At 59.5% G+C, this 17,458-nt stretch overlaps 1 protein-coding gene across 1 annotated transcript; it reads right to left on the bottom strand.

Annotated features, from left to right (window-relative positions):
- Positions 1–1,998: 1,998 nt before the first annotated feature.
- Positions 1,999–16,438, bottom strand: LOC125918135 (transmembrane protease serine 3-like; the record flags this gene model as incomplete). Its single annotated transcript, XM_049624181.1, has 9 exons — positions 1,999–3,531; positions 6,803–6,955; positions 7,564–7,706; positions 10,314–10,409; positions 12,241–12,410; positions 13,155–13,320; positions 14,002–14,045; positions 15,240–15,365; positions 16,316–16,438. Coding segments are annotated over 9 exons (1,039 nt in total), but the record flags the coding sequence as incomplete, so codon positions are not given.
- Between the last annotated feature and the right edge of the window lie 1,020 nt (positions 16,439–17,458).

A 17,458-nucleotide genomic window follows, 5' to 3' on the forward strand; every position in this document is an offset into this window, starting at 1 on the left:
AAGGCTCTCTGGGAGCGCTTGGGCGGGGGGCGGAGGGGGGGGGGGGGGCTCTGTCCGTGAAGCGTCTGACTTCGGCTCAGGTCATGATCTCGCGGTTCCTGAGTTCGAGCCCCGCGGCGGGCTCTGGGCCGACGGCTCAGAGTCTGGTTCAGCTTCTGGGTCTCCCTCTCTCTCTGTCCCTTCCCGACTCAAGCTCTCTCTCTCTCTCTCTCTCAAAAATAAATAAATCTTAAAAAGATTAAAAGAAAAAGAAAAAAGAAGGCCCTCTGGGTGTGAGCTCTCTGGACCCTTGGGCAGTGATGGCTTCTGTCCCTTCCCCTTCCTTGCCTTTTCCTCCGGTGCCTCCAGGACTGTGTTGGCAACCGCTATCGGCCGCCGTGGGCACCACGGGGAGACCGGGGAGCTCGGCTCATCTGCAACCCCCCTCGCTGCCCCCACCCGACCAAGGAAAGCAGGAGGGTGGGAGCTTCCAGGGTGCAAGTAAGAAATTTGGGGGGAAATTCAGAGCACGTAGGCACGAAGGGACAGGTGACCTGGGACGCTTCTGGAAGTGACACAGGAGCAGTCCAGCCGGCCGCGGCTCTCCGCCCTCAGCTCAGCCGGCCACCCGTGCGGATGCAGGGAACGTCGTGCCAGAAACCATCACCATGGCGGCAAGCTTTCCCTCTGGTGGGGAGAAGGGGGTCCAACGGGTAGGTTGTCGAAAGTAATCTATCTGAAGCCCATGTTTCAGATTACGCAGCAGACGCCCTGTGCCTGTCGGCCATGGCTCTGTCTCTGTGCCACTGGTGAGACCCCGTGCCTCCCGGCTGCTGGGGACCTGACCAGGAATCCGCATCTGCCTGCCTGGAGGGCGTGGTCCTCACACACACACACACACACACACACACACGCACCAACCCCCGGTTGCCCTTCGGGGCATCTCGCAGCCAGTCAGACCTTGGAGGCGGAGGCCGGTACCTGGAACTTCCTCCAGGGCCAGTGACGGGGTGAAGGTTTGCACACCCGTCCCTGGCTCGTACTCCCTGTGCCGCCGCGGGCAGATTCTCCAGGTGCGAGGTGGAGAAGTCAGACTTCTGCGAGCATCTGGAACCCCCACCCCCACCCCCACAGTTAGAAGAGGGACACAGGCGTTCATGGTTTTCGTGGCCAACTTGGCATTTAAGTCATCAACTGGTTTATGACACTCCTTGTTCCAAATGTCCCGTAATGTTGGTAGATCTTCTATGATACGTTTTAAAATGTTAAAATCCAGCCGTATCAAACACAAAAGAACCTACAAGAGAAGGAGCTGTCCCCGTGGCGCTGTCCGGGACACGTGGGCGCAGGCGCAGGCCCCCTCACTCACTAGCCCCCGACACACACCCCCCGCACTTGCTTCTTCGGGTCCAAGCCACCAGGAGGAGCAGCCCGCCTCAGCCGTGGCATGTTCTTCTGCCTGTTTCTGTGGCTGCGGGTTAGCAAGGCTCCGGCCGGAACTTTCTCTGCTGGCTCCCACTCTGGCCTGGCCGTCAGGCATGCCGTAGATGCTAAGGCGTATCCCCCGAAAAAAGGGAAAAAACTGGAAAGAGCTCCACCCACGAAGCTCTGGCTGCAGCCAACAGGGGCCTCCATTGAGACCAGACATTTCTAGAGGAGGAAGCAGTTGACCATGACGTTGAATGGCCGATACGTCCCGGATGGGTTGAAGCCGGTAGAGCAAAGTCTCTTTAGACCCCGATGCCTCCGAGCGTGGTTTTGCGGTGAGTTCGTTGCTTTAATTCGTGCTGGTACCATGTGCCTAGTGGAAACCCCCAAGGCCCCGCTGGCCCCACACGTGGGCTTGGGAAACTCACTCCTCTCACACCTCAGTTTCCTTATCTACGGAACGGGACTAACGATAACTCCTGTCTCGTAGGGTCGTTGCAACGATAAAAGGGAGCACACAGGAAATGCGGTAGGGTAGATCAGTGCCAGGCACATGGTCCACCCTGATTAATTGCCTGCCGTTGGCATTACTCAAGACCTTCTGAAAGATTGTGAGCCAGCAAATATTTCCCAACACTATTCGATAGTAATTAAGGAAGGATGGAGTCACAATGTCTAGCCATTCAAATGCGCCGGCCCCACGGTCAAGGGCTCCCAGCTGAGGTCACATACAGCATCCCTCCTGTCTTCACAACTCGGACGCCCCACGCAGGAGCTACTGTACCTCAACCTTCAGAGAGGCCTGGGCAAAACCCCTTAAAATAAAAACGCTCTTGTCCCTTTCTGACACGTGGAGATCTGTGTAGTGAGGCAGGGCTGGTGGGGCACAGATGGGATTGCTAAGCGGCCAGTCTGCCGGGGCTCTCCCTCTCTCCCTGTGCAGCCCCCACCCCCACCCCCGGGGTCTCGGACGTGCCGGGAGGCTCCCCGCGGCCTCTGCCTCCCCAGGCACCTGCCTGCTCTCTGAAACTCACCATCTTTCCCACCGATGCCTCAAGGCAAAGCAATAGATTCACGTCTGACGCCTTCATCTGTGATGAAGTACCTCCAGACAGAAATTGCCTACAAGTACCCCTTCCTGTGATGTGTGTGCCTGGGGGTGACAGAAGGTGTGTGGGTAACCAGGCAGAGACGCAGGGAAGCCTTCGGCCTCTTGATGACGCCCGACCGCCCGCTGTGCCTTCGGCACCCCCTACGCGGGGTTAGGTGGTCCTGTCTTATTCCAGTGACCTCTCGTCACCCTCTGCTTCCGAGTCTCTGGATAGAACGCTCATCTGCCGGGAAACCTGTTCCACCGGAAGAATGCAAAACCCACAACGTATCTAGAGGAGATCAAAGTGATCCAGGCTCCCCAGTTAAAATTATGATTCCAATTGACACGAGTGGTCGGTATTCATTCAGACGAGCTCTGATTGACGGGTGCGTTAAGAGAGCACACGTCCCTTGGAGGTAAAGGACAAATACTACACCAAGCACCAAATACTACAAAGAGAGACTAGAAAGAAACCTAACAACGAATCACTTGTGGGTTAAGTTCTCACAGGCAAAAAGGGATCTTGGAAGTAGAAAGACCTGATTTGGTTCCGGCGCCTAGGGATAAAAAACGTGCAGACAGGGACATTTATCACGACACCCCCTTGTGGCTCCGGGCTGGCATGTCCCCACTGGGCACTGGCGTGGCCTGTGGTGAGATCTGCCTGTCTCGTCAGTCATGGTGAATGCCCCAGGGCAGAGAAAACCAAATGGACGAGGGGGGCAAGGTAGCACCACGAAGGCGTTCCTGCTTCTGAGCTCAGTGAAGGGCACGTCACAAAGGAGCTTCAGGGCCATTTTAGCCCGACACCCCAGTGGCTCGAAGAGGGGCTAGGAGCTGTTCTGGAGGTGCCGGGGCAGAAAGATGCTCCTTCTGGGGGCTCTGCGGTGGCTCCAGAAGGAAGAGTACCCAAGGCGCTGGCTCAGGCCGCGAGTTTCCACCCGGGGACCCGCGGAAGGACGGGGTGTCTCCATCAAGGCGGGAACTCAAGGTGGCGGCCCGTTCCCCTCTCTTCAGGTTTTCAGGTCCCTCTAGGAATGAAAACACAACTGTTAACTTCTTTACCCGTCAGGCCGGCCTCCAGCGCCGAGATGGAGTAGGCGCCTGCATTTTGCCACGAGTGAAGTGTGGGTGCGTCCCCGGCATCAATGGGCACAAGGTTGGCCCCTGCTAGGCGGTCCCAGGCGCGCATGGGACAGCTCTCCTACCCGCACGCGCCCCCGCATCGTCCGTCCCTGACTGAGTCCTCTCCTCAGTTTCCCGTGACTCCCCCAGCCCTGGCAGTCCTGCTTTGAGTCAGAACAGTTACGTGTTACGCCCCAAGCACAGAACATAGTGGATAAAAGAGAACATGAGCCAGTGGGCAGTGCTGGGTGGGCTCTCGGAAGGCCCGGGCGCCATGTTCAAAGAAACAACCAAAGATGCAGACCCTCTGGAAAACTTGCCTTGGGAAAGGAAGCCTCTTCTGGACCTTCCCCCCTCCCGAGGACACCTGAAGACACTTGCAAAAGGGCGTGTCACATACCAGCCCCCAGTGGCCCCGAGGCAGCTGGTGACTGAGGCGCCTCTGGCCTCAAGGGAGCCGTCCATCCACCATCCATACACCTGCTCATCTGGGGCCAGGGAGGGTGGGAGCTCCTTTTTTTTTTTTTAATTATTTTTTAACGTTTATTTATTTTTGAGACAGAGAGAGACAGAGCATGAACGGGGGAGGGTCAGAGAGAGAGGGAGACCCAGAATCCCAAGCAGGCTCCAGGCTCCAAGCTGTCAGCACAGAGCCCGACGCAGGGCTCGAACTCACGGACCGTGAGATCATGACCTGAGCCGAAGTCGGACGCTCAACCGACCGAGCCACCCAGGCTCCCCTGGGAGCTCCTTTTAATGCCCCCCCAGGGAGCCGTGTGGCCCGCACCAGTGTTTCCCAAAATGTTTTCCCTTAAGACCCCGTGCATCAAAATCACCAGATCAGAGCCTCTGAAGAAGGGGCCTGGGGATCGTCAACGTGCACAAACAGCCGGGGGGAGTCCCGCGTACCCCCACGGTGGAGATCCCAGCAGCATGCGCGGGGACTGGAGTCCCACTCTGCTGTCACTAGCTCCGGGGACCTTACCCAGGTCCCTTCGCTGTAATATGGGGATGGTCCTAGGACCTGCCACCCAAGATGGCCCTGAGGGAACCGGGGCAAGACATCACCCGGCACCCCGGCAAGAAGGCTCCCAGACTCGGGAATCTTGTTCTCCCAGGAGCCAGCCCTCCTCCCTGGCTTGAAGACGGGGAGTGGACTTCCTGGACCTGCCCCCGTTTCGACCTTGACCTTCCATGATTACTAGCTGGGCCACATGGACCGTCTGTCCCCGAGTGCAGCTGCGTGGAGGGAGCACCTCCGTGGCTCTGTGGGCGACTGCCCCTTCCCCGCCCTCCACCCCTCCACACCCACACGGCCCTCTGCACCCTGGGGTCCGGTCACCGGCCATCGAGGCCACTGAGGCCAGGGGACCACTCTTGCAAGCAGAAATCCGTTTCTCTTGCTTCCAAAGAGGTTGATGGTTGGGGGCTGGATTCTGCACTTAAGAGTGTGACATGTCCCAGCAGTGGGCACCGGGCCGGTCTGCCGGCTGACAAGACAAGTGCCAGTGGACGTTTCCAGGAAAGGCCCGTCTCCCAGCATCGCCTCGCGATGAGCCGGCACCGAGGGTAGGGAGCATCCGTCCCTGTGGAGGATGCACAGCAGGCCTCAGCCTGGACGGGGCAAGTTCATGCAGCTTCTCCTTGAAAAGCAAAACTTCCCTGGGGGGTGCCTGGAGGGGGTCCATCGGGTGAGCATCCGACTCTTGGTTTCGGCTCAGGTCATGATCTCACGATGGATCGAGCCCGGCGTGGGGCTCTGTGCTGTGCGTGGAGCCTGCTAGGGATTCCCTCTCTCTCCCTCTCTCTCTGCCTCTCCCCTGCTCTCTCTCTCTCTCTCTCAAAAATAAATAAACAGTAAAAAAAAAAAAAAAATTCCTGGAGGCAGAGTGGGGAAATTAATATCCAAGGCACATGAGGTCTTTGATGTTTTTCTTAGCCAGTTGTTTCAAATTAAAAGGAGCGTTTTAAAAGGTCTTTGATCGGGGCGCCTGGTGGCTCAGTCGGTTGAGCGTCCAACTTCAGCTCAGGTCATGATCTCATGGTTCGTGAGTTCGAGCCCCGCGTTGGGCTCTGTGCTGACAGCTCAGAGCCTGGAGCTGCTTGGGATTCTGGGTCTCCCTCTCTCTCTGCCCCTCATTCCACCCCCCCCCCCCGTCAAAAATAAATAAACTTAAAAAAAAAATTAAAAGTTCTTTGATCTAGGGATGGAAGCAGATTACTGCTCGCTAGAGACTGGGGGAGGGGAGGGAGGGGAGGGGAGGGGAGGGAGGGGAGGGGAGGGGAGGGATGGTGACCACTCGTGAGGTTCAGTTCAGGGAGTGAAGGCATTCCCGACCCTGCAATCAAGGTGCAGGCTTTACAACACTGAAGAGCCCAGAGACCACTGGATTGTCCACTTGAAAATGGTTAATTTTATGTCACGTAAATTTGGCCTTCGTTTTAAAAGCAAAAGGAAAATCTCAAGTTCTTTGAAGCTATTCTAAGGCGTGAGTGGTGCGGCTCGGAGTTGGAGGTCAAGTCTGCAAATACGTGCTGAGGGCTCACAAGGCAGAAGGCTGTGCGGACGCCCCCGTGTGGCCGGGCCCCGACGCCCCCTCCTGCTCCTCCCTCCTGTCCGCCTGCGGTGCTCCCTTCTCCTGCGCGCCCTGGTCCTGCCGAGCCGGCCTCACCGACCTGTTCCCCTCCTCCTTCAGGGAGGCTGCCCCAAAGCGCAAAGCTGTCCGGGGACGCCCCCACCTCCGCCCCGAGGTCAGAGACTCTCCAGCCCATCCCTGGCTCTCCGCAAGCTCCAAACTCTTCAGTGGGGCCCTGGGGGGCTGCAGATTCACACCCTCGTCTCCTGTCTGCACCTGGTCCACACTCCACTCCACGCACACGTGCCCACGGGATTCATCCCCATCCCCAGGGGCTCATCCTCGGCCACCCGTCCCCCTTTCCCCACTTGGTGGAGCAAGTTGTCCGTCTCGTTTCTGCCTCGGCCGCCCTGTGTGTCCCCACCCCTCATGGAGCCTTGCCTATGGGACTAGCCATGCTCCTGTCCACCAGCCAGGGGCCACGGAACACCGCTTGCTGAACAGACCACCCAGTGATCGCTCCCTGGCTCGCACAGCAGCGCTGGGGCCGCAGAAGAGGATGCCGGAGGCCAGTGACGGGGCCAGAGTGAGCTGCACCCACCTCCAACTGCTCGTGGATCCAGTCCAGGAAGGAGGTGATGCGCGTGTAGACGCCGGGCTTGTTCACGTCGGCACAGCCGATGCCAAAGCTTGTCGCTCCCACCAACTTCCACACCCTCCTCTCCTGACACACCAGCGGTCCCCCGCTGTCTCCCTACGTGGCGAGGAGAGAGGCACTGCCGTGCGTGTCCCTTGTCTCAGCACCACGATCCCCCCCTTTGTAGCTCAAACTCGGTTCCACGACGGCTCCACGTTACTCCCCCAGCCTCCAAGAGGGGTTGTTGGCACTCCCAGCACTGGGGTCCTGGGTCCCCCGAGGACGGTCTCCCCCCGCTGTCTCCCCGCCAGATTCTGGACGCGCCGAACCGTGAAGGTCAAGGCAGCTCAGAGGGAGGGTCTGCCTGGCGGGGGCTGGGCTCAGGCAGTGATGGAGTCTCACCTCATGGGTGAGGCTCAGATCCAGGGTTCCCACCTGCCGCCCCTGCCCCCCGCCCCCCCCAAACCCTGAGAGCCAGGGCTGGGGCGAGGAGCGCCCTGGAGACCCCTTCCACTGCCAGCACCCAGCCAGAGCGGGAGCGGTGGGTACACTGGGCCGGCAGCCAGGAAAGGGAGGGATATCTTGAGCAAACTTCTTCCCCACGCCCTGTATATTTGCTTTTCAGTCACGGGGAAGTGCTGGCGGTGGCCTGTCCCACAGGCCGGGTCACCGTTCCAGAGCCTCACCCGCGGCTGTGGCCCCCGGAGGTGACCAAGGGCCCCCACCTGGCAGCTGTCCACACCGCCCTTCAGGTAGCCGGCGCAGAGCATGGAGGGGGAGACGATGCCTCCGTACACATCTCTGTGGTTGCAGATCTTGTTGGAGAGTAAAGGCACGGCTGCGTGGTTGAGGACCGGGGACGCATCGCCTGTGGCAGAGCAAGAATTCAGAGGGCACGCACCGGGACGGGTGAGGGGCAGGCCACCACACTCCGGGGGCAGAGGAGGCGGCTCCTGGAGGTGGACGGATGGCTCGTGGCTGTGGCGAGCTCCCTGATGCGTGGGCCCCGCGGCCCCGTCGATGCGCATCAGGAGGAGGGGGGACGGCAGTAGCCGGCGTGGACCTCCCCAGGGCCCCCCTCGGGCTGAGCACTCGACCCACACCAGCCCGTTCAGTCCTCAGAGCTGTCTGGGCTGCAGAAGGGAAACTGAGGCCCATGAAGGTCACACACACAGTTTGTGGGCAGAACCCGGGTGCGGTCAGCAGAAAAGTGTCCTCCCAAAGACGCCGGCGTCCCCACCCCGGGGGCCTGTGTTCGTGTCACCCTCCATGGCAAAAGGGCCTTGAGATGGGGGCGTGATCCTGGGTGGCCTGGGGGGACCTCCAAATGTCACCATGAGCGTCCTTAAAAGGGTCAGAGAGGAAGACACGATGGTGTGGAGCAGAGGTCAGACAGGAGGGACACTGGATGGGGCTCTGCCAGCGGCTGGGAGGGTGGAGGAGGGGCCACGAGCCAGAAAGTGCAGGCGGTCCCGGATCCTGGAAAAGGCCAGAAAACGCACTCTCCTTCAGAGCCTCCAGGAGGGACCAGCCCTTCCGACGCACTGATTCCAGCCCACGGAGACGGATCTGGGACTCCCGACCTCTCGAACTGTCAGATAACACGTTTCGTGGGTCTAAAGCCACTAAGGGTGGGCTTGCTGCTGCGGCAAAGGGAAATGGTACATCTGGATTAGCCCCACCACCGACCCGAAGGGATCGACACCCTGTAACTTAACCCGTTTGTAAAGCAGCTATCCTTACGCTTTATAGGCTTAAAACAAGGCACACATCTCTATTCCCACGTCTCTGGCACGCATCAGCAGGTGGTGTGGGGGGCGTGCTCCTCCAACCCACATGCTGAGTTTCTCTGAGTGTGAATTATACCCTGTTTTCTGCACGGGCTTCCCCGATCCACCCACACAGCCGCTTGTATGGGGACCACTGGCCGCAGGTTGGACTGAGAACGGTTCCTCTCCCTACTCGCCCCACAGGATCCAGCGAAGTCAGAATATAATCTGCCACGTCAAGTCACGAGGGACGACATGAACAGGGCTGCGGGGGGAGCGTGAACGCGGCAGACCTCCCGCCACCTGGCCGTGGGAGCCCAGGCAAGGTGCTCGGCGCCCCCTCAGCCCCAGTCCCCTGGCCCTCAAGACGACCACAAAAAGAATTCCCCGCCGAGGGGCTGCTGTGAGAAGCAGGCAGTGTCTCACGGAGACATCCGGCTCGGCACCTGGTACGTGGTGAAACGGAGCTCAGCGTGTGTGCGGAAGAAGCTTCTAGTATGGGCGAGAGGAAGCAGCCAGCCACACGGGTGGGACCCTGCACGCGGTAGATCTGGGTACGCCCTGGGGTGCCTTGGACATTCGGGAGGGAGCGGACTCAACTAAAAAGCCTCGAGAGGGAAATCCTGAACTTCCTGTGTTGGGGTGAGCTGCACCCACCCCCCAAAAAACACGCTCACCCGCAACCCTAGAAGGTGCCCTTATTTGGAGTAGGGTCTTTGCTGATGTAGTTAAGGTAAGAATCTCAAAATGAGATCGCCCTGGATTTAAGGGGGGGGGGGCTTTAAGCCAAAGACTTATAGAGAAAGGGGAGAGATCTGAGACACAGGGTAGGGGGGCACGTGAGGCTGGGACAGAGACTGGAGGGATGTGTCTACAAGTCATGGGAAGCCAAGGATGGCTGGAGTCATCGGAAGCCGGAGGAGGGGCTGGGGACAGGTTCTTCACCCCCAGATCCTCCGGAAGGAACCGGCCCTGGGACACTTTGATCTCAGACTTTCGGCTCCAGAGCCGAGAGACAATGAGCCTCTGCTGTTAAAGATCCCCTGTTTATGGACCTTTGCTGCAACAGCCCCAAGAAACCCACGCTCTTCCTACCAGAGAGAAAGCAATTGGCGGAAAAACTCCACGGGTGGCGAGCACACGCGTGCCCCCCGAGGACGGATGGGGCGGGTTCCGACTGCATGCACGGTTCTTATTAAGATGACTACTTCTGTTAGGATTAGAGTGGTAGGGTTCCATTTGTCTGCTTTAATGAAATAACACATCTTTCAAAGTCCTCACCAGTTACGAACATCTGTCTTCTGAACAGACCTCGGGAGGGGTTCTCTAGGGGGTCCTTGTGTGCTCAGTTAGCAGGGTGGGGAGGAGGAGGAAGGAGACCCCCCTGGTCATTCGGTAAAGGTCTCCCTGACAAGGGGTGGCCACGGTTCCCCTTTCCGATTTGTTCCTCTCCTGACAAAGTCTGCAATTTCACATCCCGAGACAAACGGAACCATGACTCTGACCCACAAGTGCTCTGCGGAGATCGTGTGTCCAGTGGTCGACCCGCACCCCCTGCCCGGGACGTGTGAGCCTCCGGGGGGGCTGTGCTGGGCGGGGGGGGACACTGCGCTGGGACACGGGAGGAGCGTGTGGCCGTGGGCGTCCACCCCAGCCTCGCGGCTCTGGGCTCCCTGGACTTAGAATCTCGAGTTCAGATGACTGACCTCCATCCTCTGTGGCCCCCCATCCTGACGTCCAGCACATTTTTCCATCAGGGAACTGTTCCTCGGAGTTGGGCAGACACACTGGCTGGATCATCTCTGTTCCAAGGGGAAACAACAACCTTGAACTCGACTGAAGCAGAAACAACAGCCTTGAACTTGACTGAAACACTAGTCCAAGAAAACGATCTCTCGGACGTCTGCCTCTCCGAGGGGCTCAAACCGGCTCCCAAAGGAAGGTCAAGCCCTGGGTCGTGTTGAAAGCTACCGGCTCAGAGCAGGGACTTCCCCAAGGCCAGAGCCGTAAACCTTTAAACACCCCTAAACCGTGGCACTGTGAGTGAGTCTGGACCAGGGGCTGGCATATTTTCTGTGAAGGGCCACATAGTAAATACCTGAGGCTTTGTGGCCCCGTGGTCTCTGTCATAACTGCTCCTGTCTGCCACAGGGGCGTGAAAGCAGCCACAAATGCACCTGGTCGTGTTCCACGGAAACTCCGTTTGCAAAAACAGGCAAAGGGCCAGATTTGGTCCCAGGGCCCCGGCTTGCCCGCTCCTGGTCTGGACCATGGGTACGTCGCCTTAGGAAACATCCCTCCATTAGTATTCCTGTCCCTCCCGACACATCTGGAGGCAAGAAGCTTGCCTGTCCCTGCCGGCCGTGTCACATAAGCCCTCCGCCAGAGGCAGGGTCATGGCTGCGTGAGGCTGTCAGGTGGATACATTCTGACACGCTCTGAGTTTTTCTGCACGGGACGGTGATGGGAAGGCAGAGAAATAATAAGGGTGCTCGTTAACTTTTATCAAGGTACAGGTGCGGGGGTGCCGGGTGGGGGGGGGGCTCCGTCAGTTGGACGTCTGACTCCTGATTGGGGCTCAGGTCGTGATCCCACGGTTCATGAGTTCGAGCCCCGAGTTGGGCTTGTGAACTCGCTGCTGATTCTTCCAGGTCAAACCTGCCACTGGCCTTGTGCCGGGATCCCGCTGCATAAGGGGCCCCGTTGACTGTACCTCCGCCCGCGCCCCAAGCTGCTGGGGAGGGAGAAGGGGGCTTTGATTGACTTAGCAGTGGGCTCCTAATCCTTCCTTCGCCTCTGCAAAGTGTTTGAGAGTTCTATCCTGGGTGGCTTTTCTGGTATTCTGGTAACTTCCGGAGGTCAGGACTTGCTGTCCCCCGTGGAGAAACGTGGCCTGCTGAGCTCAGCCTCTGGGTGGGAGAGAATGTTTCTGAGTCCCTCTGGGAGCTGCAGGTGCCAGTATCTTCCTGCTAGTTAAGAAATGGCGGCAGGGACGATCACGCTACAACTGCGGGCTGACCTGGGAAGTCCACGACTGACACACCGGGCAGAGGAGTGGCCCCGGCAGGGGACCTCACCACAAGCAGCTCCAGGACAGGGAACAGCTCTTTGTCCCCACGGGCCAGAGACCCCCTTCTGCCACCTGGAGGCACCAGGTGGCCTGGCCTGGGGAAGTCCCTTTCATCTCCAGGTACCACCAGCAGGAAGAAAAGTGGCACCAGCGGGAGCCCCAGTGGAACCAGACAAACCGAGCTGACCCAAGTAGAGCCATATAGTCTCTAAAATCCAACACCATCAGAAGCACAGCCCACAAATAGGAACGTCACACACAGTGAGCCTGAACAGGGTCACCACCTGCTAAACCCGAAGATGGCTAGGGACCCAGCGTCTCCTAACGCAACACCCCAGCGTCCGGGATGAATTGAAGGTGACTCATTGTACCAAGAACCGGGAAAGTCACAACTCCAGTGAGAAAAGATAATAAACTGAGGCCAGCAGCAAAATGAATCAACCCACCAGCGGGATCATCCCGCAAGATTTCAAAGCGGCTGCCATACAAATGCTTCAACGGACGATCACAGACAATCTTGGGGCGCACAAGAGGAACAGAAAAACAGAGAGACCCGGACGTACCGTTGAAGGTGAGCGGCCCGGCCAGCTTCATGAGGGCAATGTCATTGCCCAGCCTCTTGGGCTTGTACTTGCTATGGTAGATGATCTTTTCCACCAGGTGGGAAGGGGCCGGACTGTCGAGCAGGGAAACCAGGCCCACCTGGATGGTCCACGACTTGGGGATGTACAGGCTGCAATGAGAAGTCAGAGAGGGGGAGCGAGAAACCCCCAAATACTCTAACCCACCGACCTCAAACGTCCGGAGACCCTGTGCCAGGCGGGCGGCCGAGACAGAGGCTCCCCCTGCACCTCCCGAGCTCGTGCTTGGCCTCTGACCACGCCCCCGTGCCCCGCACAAGTGCAAGTGTGCCCCAGGAGTTTCCGAGGCAGGCCTCGGTGCCCGCGCCTCTGGGACTTCTGGACCTTTGAGGCTGTGAGGGGTCTGTCAGGGCCCATTCTCCGTCAGCAACCAAAACAGAGCGAGGCACAAAACAAACAAAACAAAACAAGCCATCGGAGAATTAACCAGTGTTTGGGGGCTCTCTCTGTGGCTTTTCCCCCGAGCTAATCCCCCTGCCAGCCTGCCCTGCCTCCCGCCCTCTTGGCCGCCACATGTCACTGTAAGTGCCACAGGGAGGCTGGCGGGTTTCTTCCTGCACCAGAACTTCCTTCTGACGCCTTCTACCTTCTCTGTAAGAGCTGCAGGCCTGAAATCCTCAGAATGAGCTCAGAGTCTCCAGTCACAGCCAGCGGCAACAATGGTGGTGGGTCCACGGTGAGGGGGGGGGGGTCCCTCGGCTGGACGTTACTTTGTGACTATCTGGTCTGTTTGCCTGCTTTTTCCGGACCTGCTGCTGAGCCCTGAAATCTACCCCGTCTAGACGGAGATCTGCGGGCAGTGAGGCCCACGCCCGGGAGGCCAGGGGCACACTCACTCGTGGACGCAGTGGGCAGCGGTGACCACCCACACGGGCGTGATGACAGAGCCCCCACACAAGTGGTAGCCTTGGAACTGGAGGCTGGCCTGCCACGGCCACTGCGCGAGCGAGGACACGTTTCCACCCACGATGCGCGAGCTGTAGCCCATTCTCAGACCGCAGGCTGCAGAGACAGAACAGGGTTCAGGGTGGATCCCACAGAACTTTCTGGGGAGACTGTGTCACAGCCACAGAACCCCACCCTCCCTGGCATCCTGTGCCCTCACAGAGCTCACAGCTGAGAAAGAGAGCCGGGAGGGGAGAGGAGGGAGCAGATCCCGGAGATGTGGGGTTGCAGTGGGAAGAACCCCTCCCCGTGACGCCCGTGACCCCGGTATGACCACGGCTCACTGGGGGGGCACGGGAGCCCGGCTTCTGCAGCGCTCCCCTCAGTAATGCAGGGCAGCGTGCACAGGCTGACTTCTCCAGACCCCACCCCATAGGGCGAACCCTCCCCGAGGCCAGAAGCAAGGAGCCTGGGGCACTGAACGGCCAGTGCAGGCTTTTCCTTGAGGCGGGAAGGGGGTGGGGAGGAGAAAGCGGCGGTTAGTCAGTCAGGCTCCTGGAGCCACCACGGAGAGACAGGGCCTCGTGGACCATGGTCCGTCCGCTGCTGAGAAGATGCTCTGGGCTGTCTACCATCCCGCCCCCATCGGGTGACAGGGGCCAGCACTGGCCTCCTCCTCCTGTCAGGTGGGGCCCAAGTGTTCCCACCTGGCACCTAGGAGAGGGGACCCCGGGCAGCCGGAGCAGGGCAGGGGGGACAGGAGTCTGTGAGCGACCTCTGTGGTTGGAGAACTCTTACCCATGCACTTCAAGGCAACCACGTGACCCGAGGCACATTCCTCCCTGAGGAGGAAAAGAGTAGGTTTACGGTGAATACCCAGAGGCCTGTGAAACGGGCGCTTCTGTAGACTTAATCTTGGGGTAAAAGAAAAAGGAATTCTATTCCCCTGCTCTGGAATACAGACTGCAATGCTAGTCTACGACACAAGTGTGAGGTCACACATTCACCCCAAAACACTCGGCTACCGTGAAGGATTGTGCATGCGACAGGGCACGGGGCATTTCTAAGCTTCGTGTAGCTGGTGACAGGAGATACCGAGGACCCGTATTATACAAACGCGCACTGGGGTCACGTGCAGGTGGTTTTTACCCCAGTGTTCTTCCCCGGCCCCGGGAGGACACCAAGGGCCCTTTGGACCGCGTGGCAGCCTCTCCTGGCACAGAGTCCTTGCAGCCTGGATCCCCCTCCTCCCCAGAACACAGCCGTGATTGCTGCAGGAATGACACGGGCTCGCCCTGGCATGGCTGGGAGCCGGGACACCTCCAGCCGCGTCCCTTCGTGACCTTCCCTGCCTTTCGAGCCCCAGTTCGCTCATGCAACCATGCAAGAAAAAGGGAGAGTCACCAGACTGAGGTTTTAGGACACAAGGGATGCGCTGTCCCCACGAATCGCACGTGGGCCCCGGGGGGGAGGGGACTGTGAATTATGCAATGACAGGCTGACCAGCCGGTGTTTCCCAGAGCACAGAACACGCTCCTGGGATTGGGTCCGACGTGCCCGGAAGAGCGTATAGAGATGCCTGACCGTGGGGGCAGGGGACCAGGCGGGGACGCGCTGGGCCGTGGGTACCTGTCATTTAAGGGCATCTCATTTTACCTTCCCCCACGAAGTGCTGGGGGAAACACAGAATAGAAACGGGGAGCGTTAAGTACTTTACAGACAGATGACACGCGTCTGGGTCTTACTCTCTTTCTTTCTAGTTTCCTTGTCCCTCCGTCCTGTCCCGCACGCACACCCGGCGCCTATGAAGAGAGGGCCCCGTAGCCCTCCCCTTGCCGGGCCATCTTCGCCCGGTTCCGGGTGGGTATTCCACCCCAGCCCGTGCGTCCACCCAGTCTAGCCGCGGTGGCCAAGCCCCCACCTCGCATCCAGAGAAACGCTTGCCCGTTCCTTGGGTCCTCGTGGGGCCGCGCAGCTGGACGAAGCCAGCAGGCGACTCGACCCCGTGCAGACAGCAGCGCCTCCTGGCCGCCTACCTCACGTACACCGAGTGGTGGAGAGCCGTCACTTTGTCGTCCGGCAGCAGGTGATTGATGGAAGCGAAGTCCCCCTGCAGCCGCTCTTCCACTAAGTCCACCCTGAGGGCGTCTGAACTCACGTAGCTGCAAGCACATCGGGAACGCAGACCCCACGCGTGAATTCTCTCGGCTTCAAATCCAGCGCTCCGGTCAGAATGCCACACGTCTCACGCTGGGCCGTGTCATTTCCCATCACAAACCATCAACAGCTTCCTTTGCTGGCTGGAAGGGGAGACCTTCCAGAGTCTGGGACCGTGCACTCTTCTGGCCCCCACCCCACGGCCCCCGCGCCCCCTGCAGGCTCCAGGCACATGGCACGGAGGACCACGTCCTCATGTAGCCAGGTGGCCCCCTAGATGCAGCTGCTGACCTGCCCTTGGCATGGCCTGAAGCAAGCCCGAGAGAGAGCGGCACGCAGAACTCAGCAGAGTCTTTGCAGGTGGGCCCCGGAGCAGGGGTGCCGAGCACCCAGAAGCAAAAGGTTGGGGGGACGAAAGCCCGAGCCGGCGTGGGTCCCCCCCCGGAGACAGACGAACACGAAAGGAAAAGGCTCACGGGGCCCCAGGGGCAAGCAAATGTTTCACGTGTCGGGAAACGGGTCTTCTGGGGGGCAGCGGTGAAGAAGGCATGATTTTAAAAAATCAAGTTGTGGGGTGAGGGCAGCGAACGAACGCAGGCTCCCCTTTCTCGTGGCTGGGCGCTGGCTCGCTTCACTCCCTGACACGCCAGGGTGTCAGACAGGGGTGCGTCCGGTCGCGGACGTGCCGCGGGGGGCGGCAGGATGTGTGCAATACGGAGTTCCGTGGGGCGTGGGTGTTGAGGGCAACGCCCCTGCCAGCCCTGCCTGGGGTTCGCACGACCGCTACCAGGGCAGGCGCTGGGCACCGGACTCCGAGACGAGACAAGAGCCTGATGAGGGCGGGCTGGCCACGGCAGGGCGGGAGACGCAAGCGGGCCCCGGGGGAACCCCATAAACTGCGCAGCCTGCAGGAGGTGGGAGCCAGCAGACCACAGCCCACCCCCTCCCCCCCCACCGCCCCAGGACCTCGCTGGGAGCCAGGCTCGCTCCTACGCGCTCCGAGGCCGCTGGAGTCTCACACGACCCTTTGAGAGCGGCCGCTACTGTTCTCCAGATTTTCGAGGCCCGAGTCAGGGAACTGGGGGGAGGACACGGGGGTTCAAACCCAGGTGATCCGGCTCAACAGCCCCCCCTACTTCTGTCATCACAGACAGCTGACACGGGACACAGCCGAGCAGAGAAGGGCAAAGAAGGGATTTCGGAGGGAAGTAGGGAGAGAAAACAGAAAGGGAACAGAGGTACATCTTGGAATTGTAGCACCAGATAGGGAGGGAAGGACGGGTTCGTAGTGAAGGGAACGGGCCACGTTGAGGGGTAGCCGGGGAACGTGGCCTTGGCCGCACGTCCCCTGAGGGGCACATGCTGGGGTGGGCAGGACTCTCTCGCCCTGGCCGGGCGGACAGGGGTTCAAGAGAAGGGGTCTCTGGGTCCTTCTGCACAGCAGAGGGAGGCTGTACGGTTCAGGGCAAGGGGTGGCGCTCCAGGAGGGGGAAGCAGGGGAGCCGGGAAGGGATGCCCCCCACTCCGTGAGTCCAAGAAAGGGACTCCGTAGGGAACAGAAATGCCGGTGGAGGGGAACAGAAATGCTGGTGGAGGCTTTCGGCCCTTTGCACTGATGGTGGGGGCAGCGGTGTGTGTGTGTGCATGTGTGTGTGTGAGTGTATGTGTGTGTGTGTGCATGAGGCTACGTGTTGTCTGAGTGTATACATGTGTGTGCTGTAGTGTGCTGTGTGAGTATATGTGAGCGTATGTGACTTCGTGTGTGTGTGATGTGCCTGATGTGGTGTATGTGTGATATGGTGCGTGTGCACGTTGGTGTGTGGTGTGTGGAATGTGTGGTGTATGTGCATGTGCTGTGAGCGTGCATGTGTGTATGTATGTGTATGTGGGGTGTGTGCTGAGTGTACGTGTATGCTGTGTGTGGTGTGTGTGCATGTGTGTGGGGAGGGGTGTGTGCCTGTGTGAGGTGTGTGTGTGTGTATGTGTGTGTGCATGTGTGTGCGTGTATATGTGTGTGCACATGTGTGTGGAGTGTGCAGTGTATGTATGTGTGTGTGTGCATATGGGTGTGTAGTGTGCGTATGTGTGTGCATGTGTG

Source organism: Panthera uncia, unplaced genomic scaffold (genome assembly GCF_023721935.1).
Source record: "Panthera uncia isolate 11264 unplaced genomic scaffold, Puncia_PCG_1.0 HiC_scaffold_47, whole genome shotgun sequence".
Lineage (NCBI taxonomy): Eukaryota > Metazoa > Chordata > Mammalia > Carnivora > Felidae > Panthera > Panthera uncia.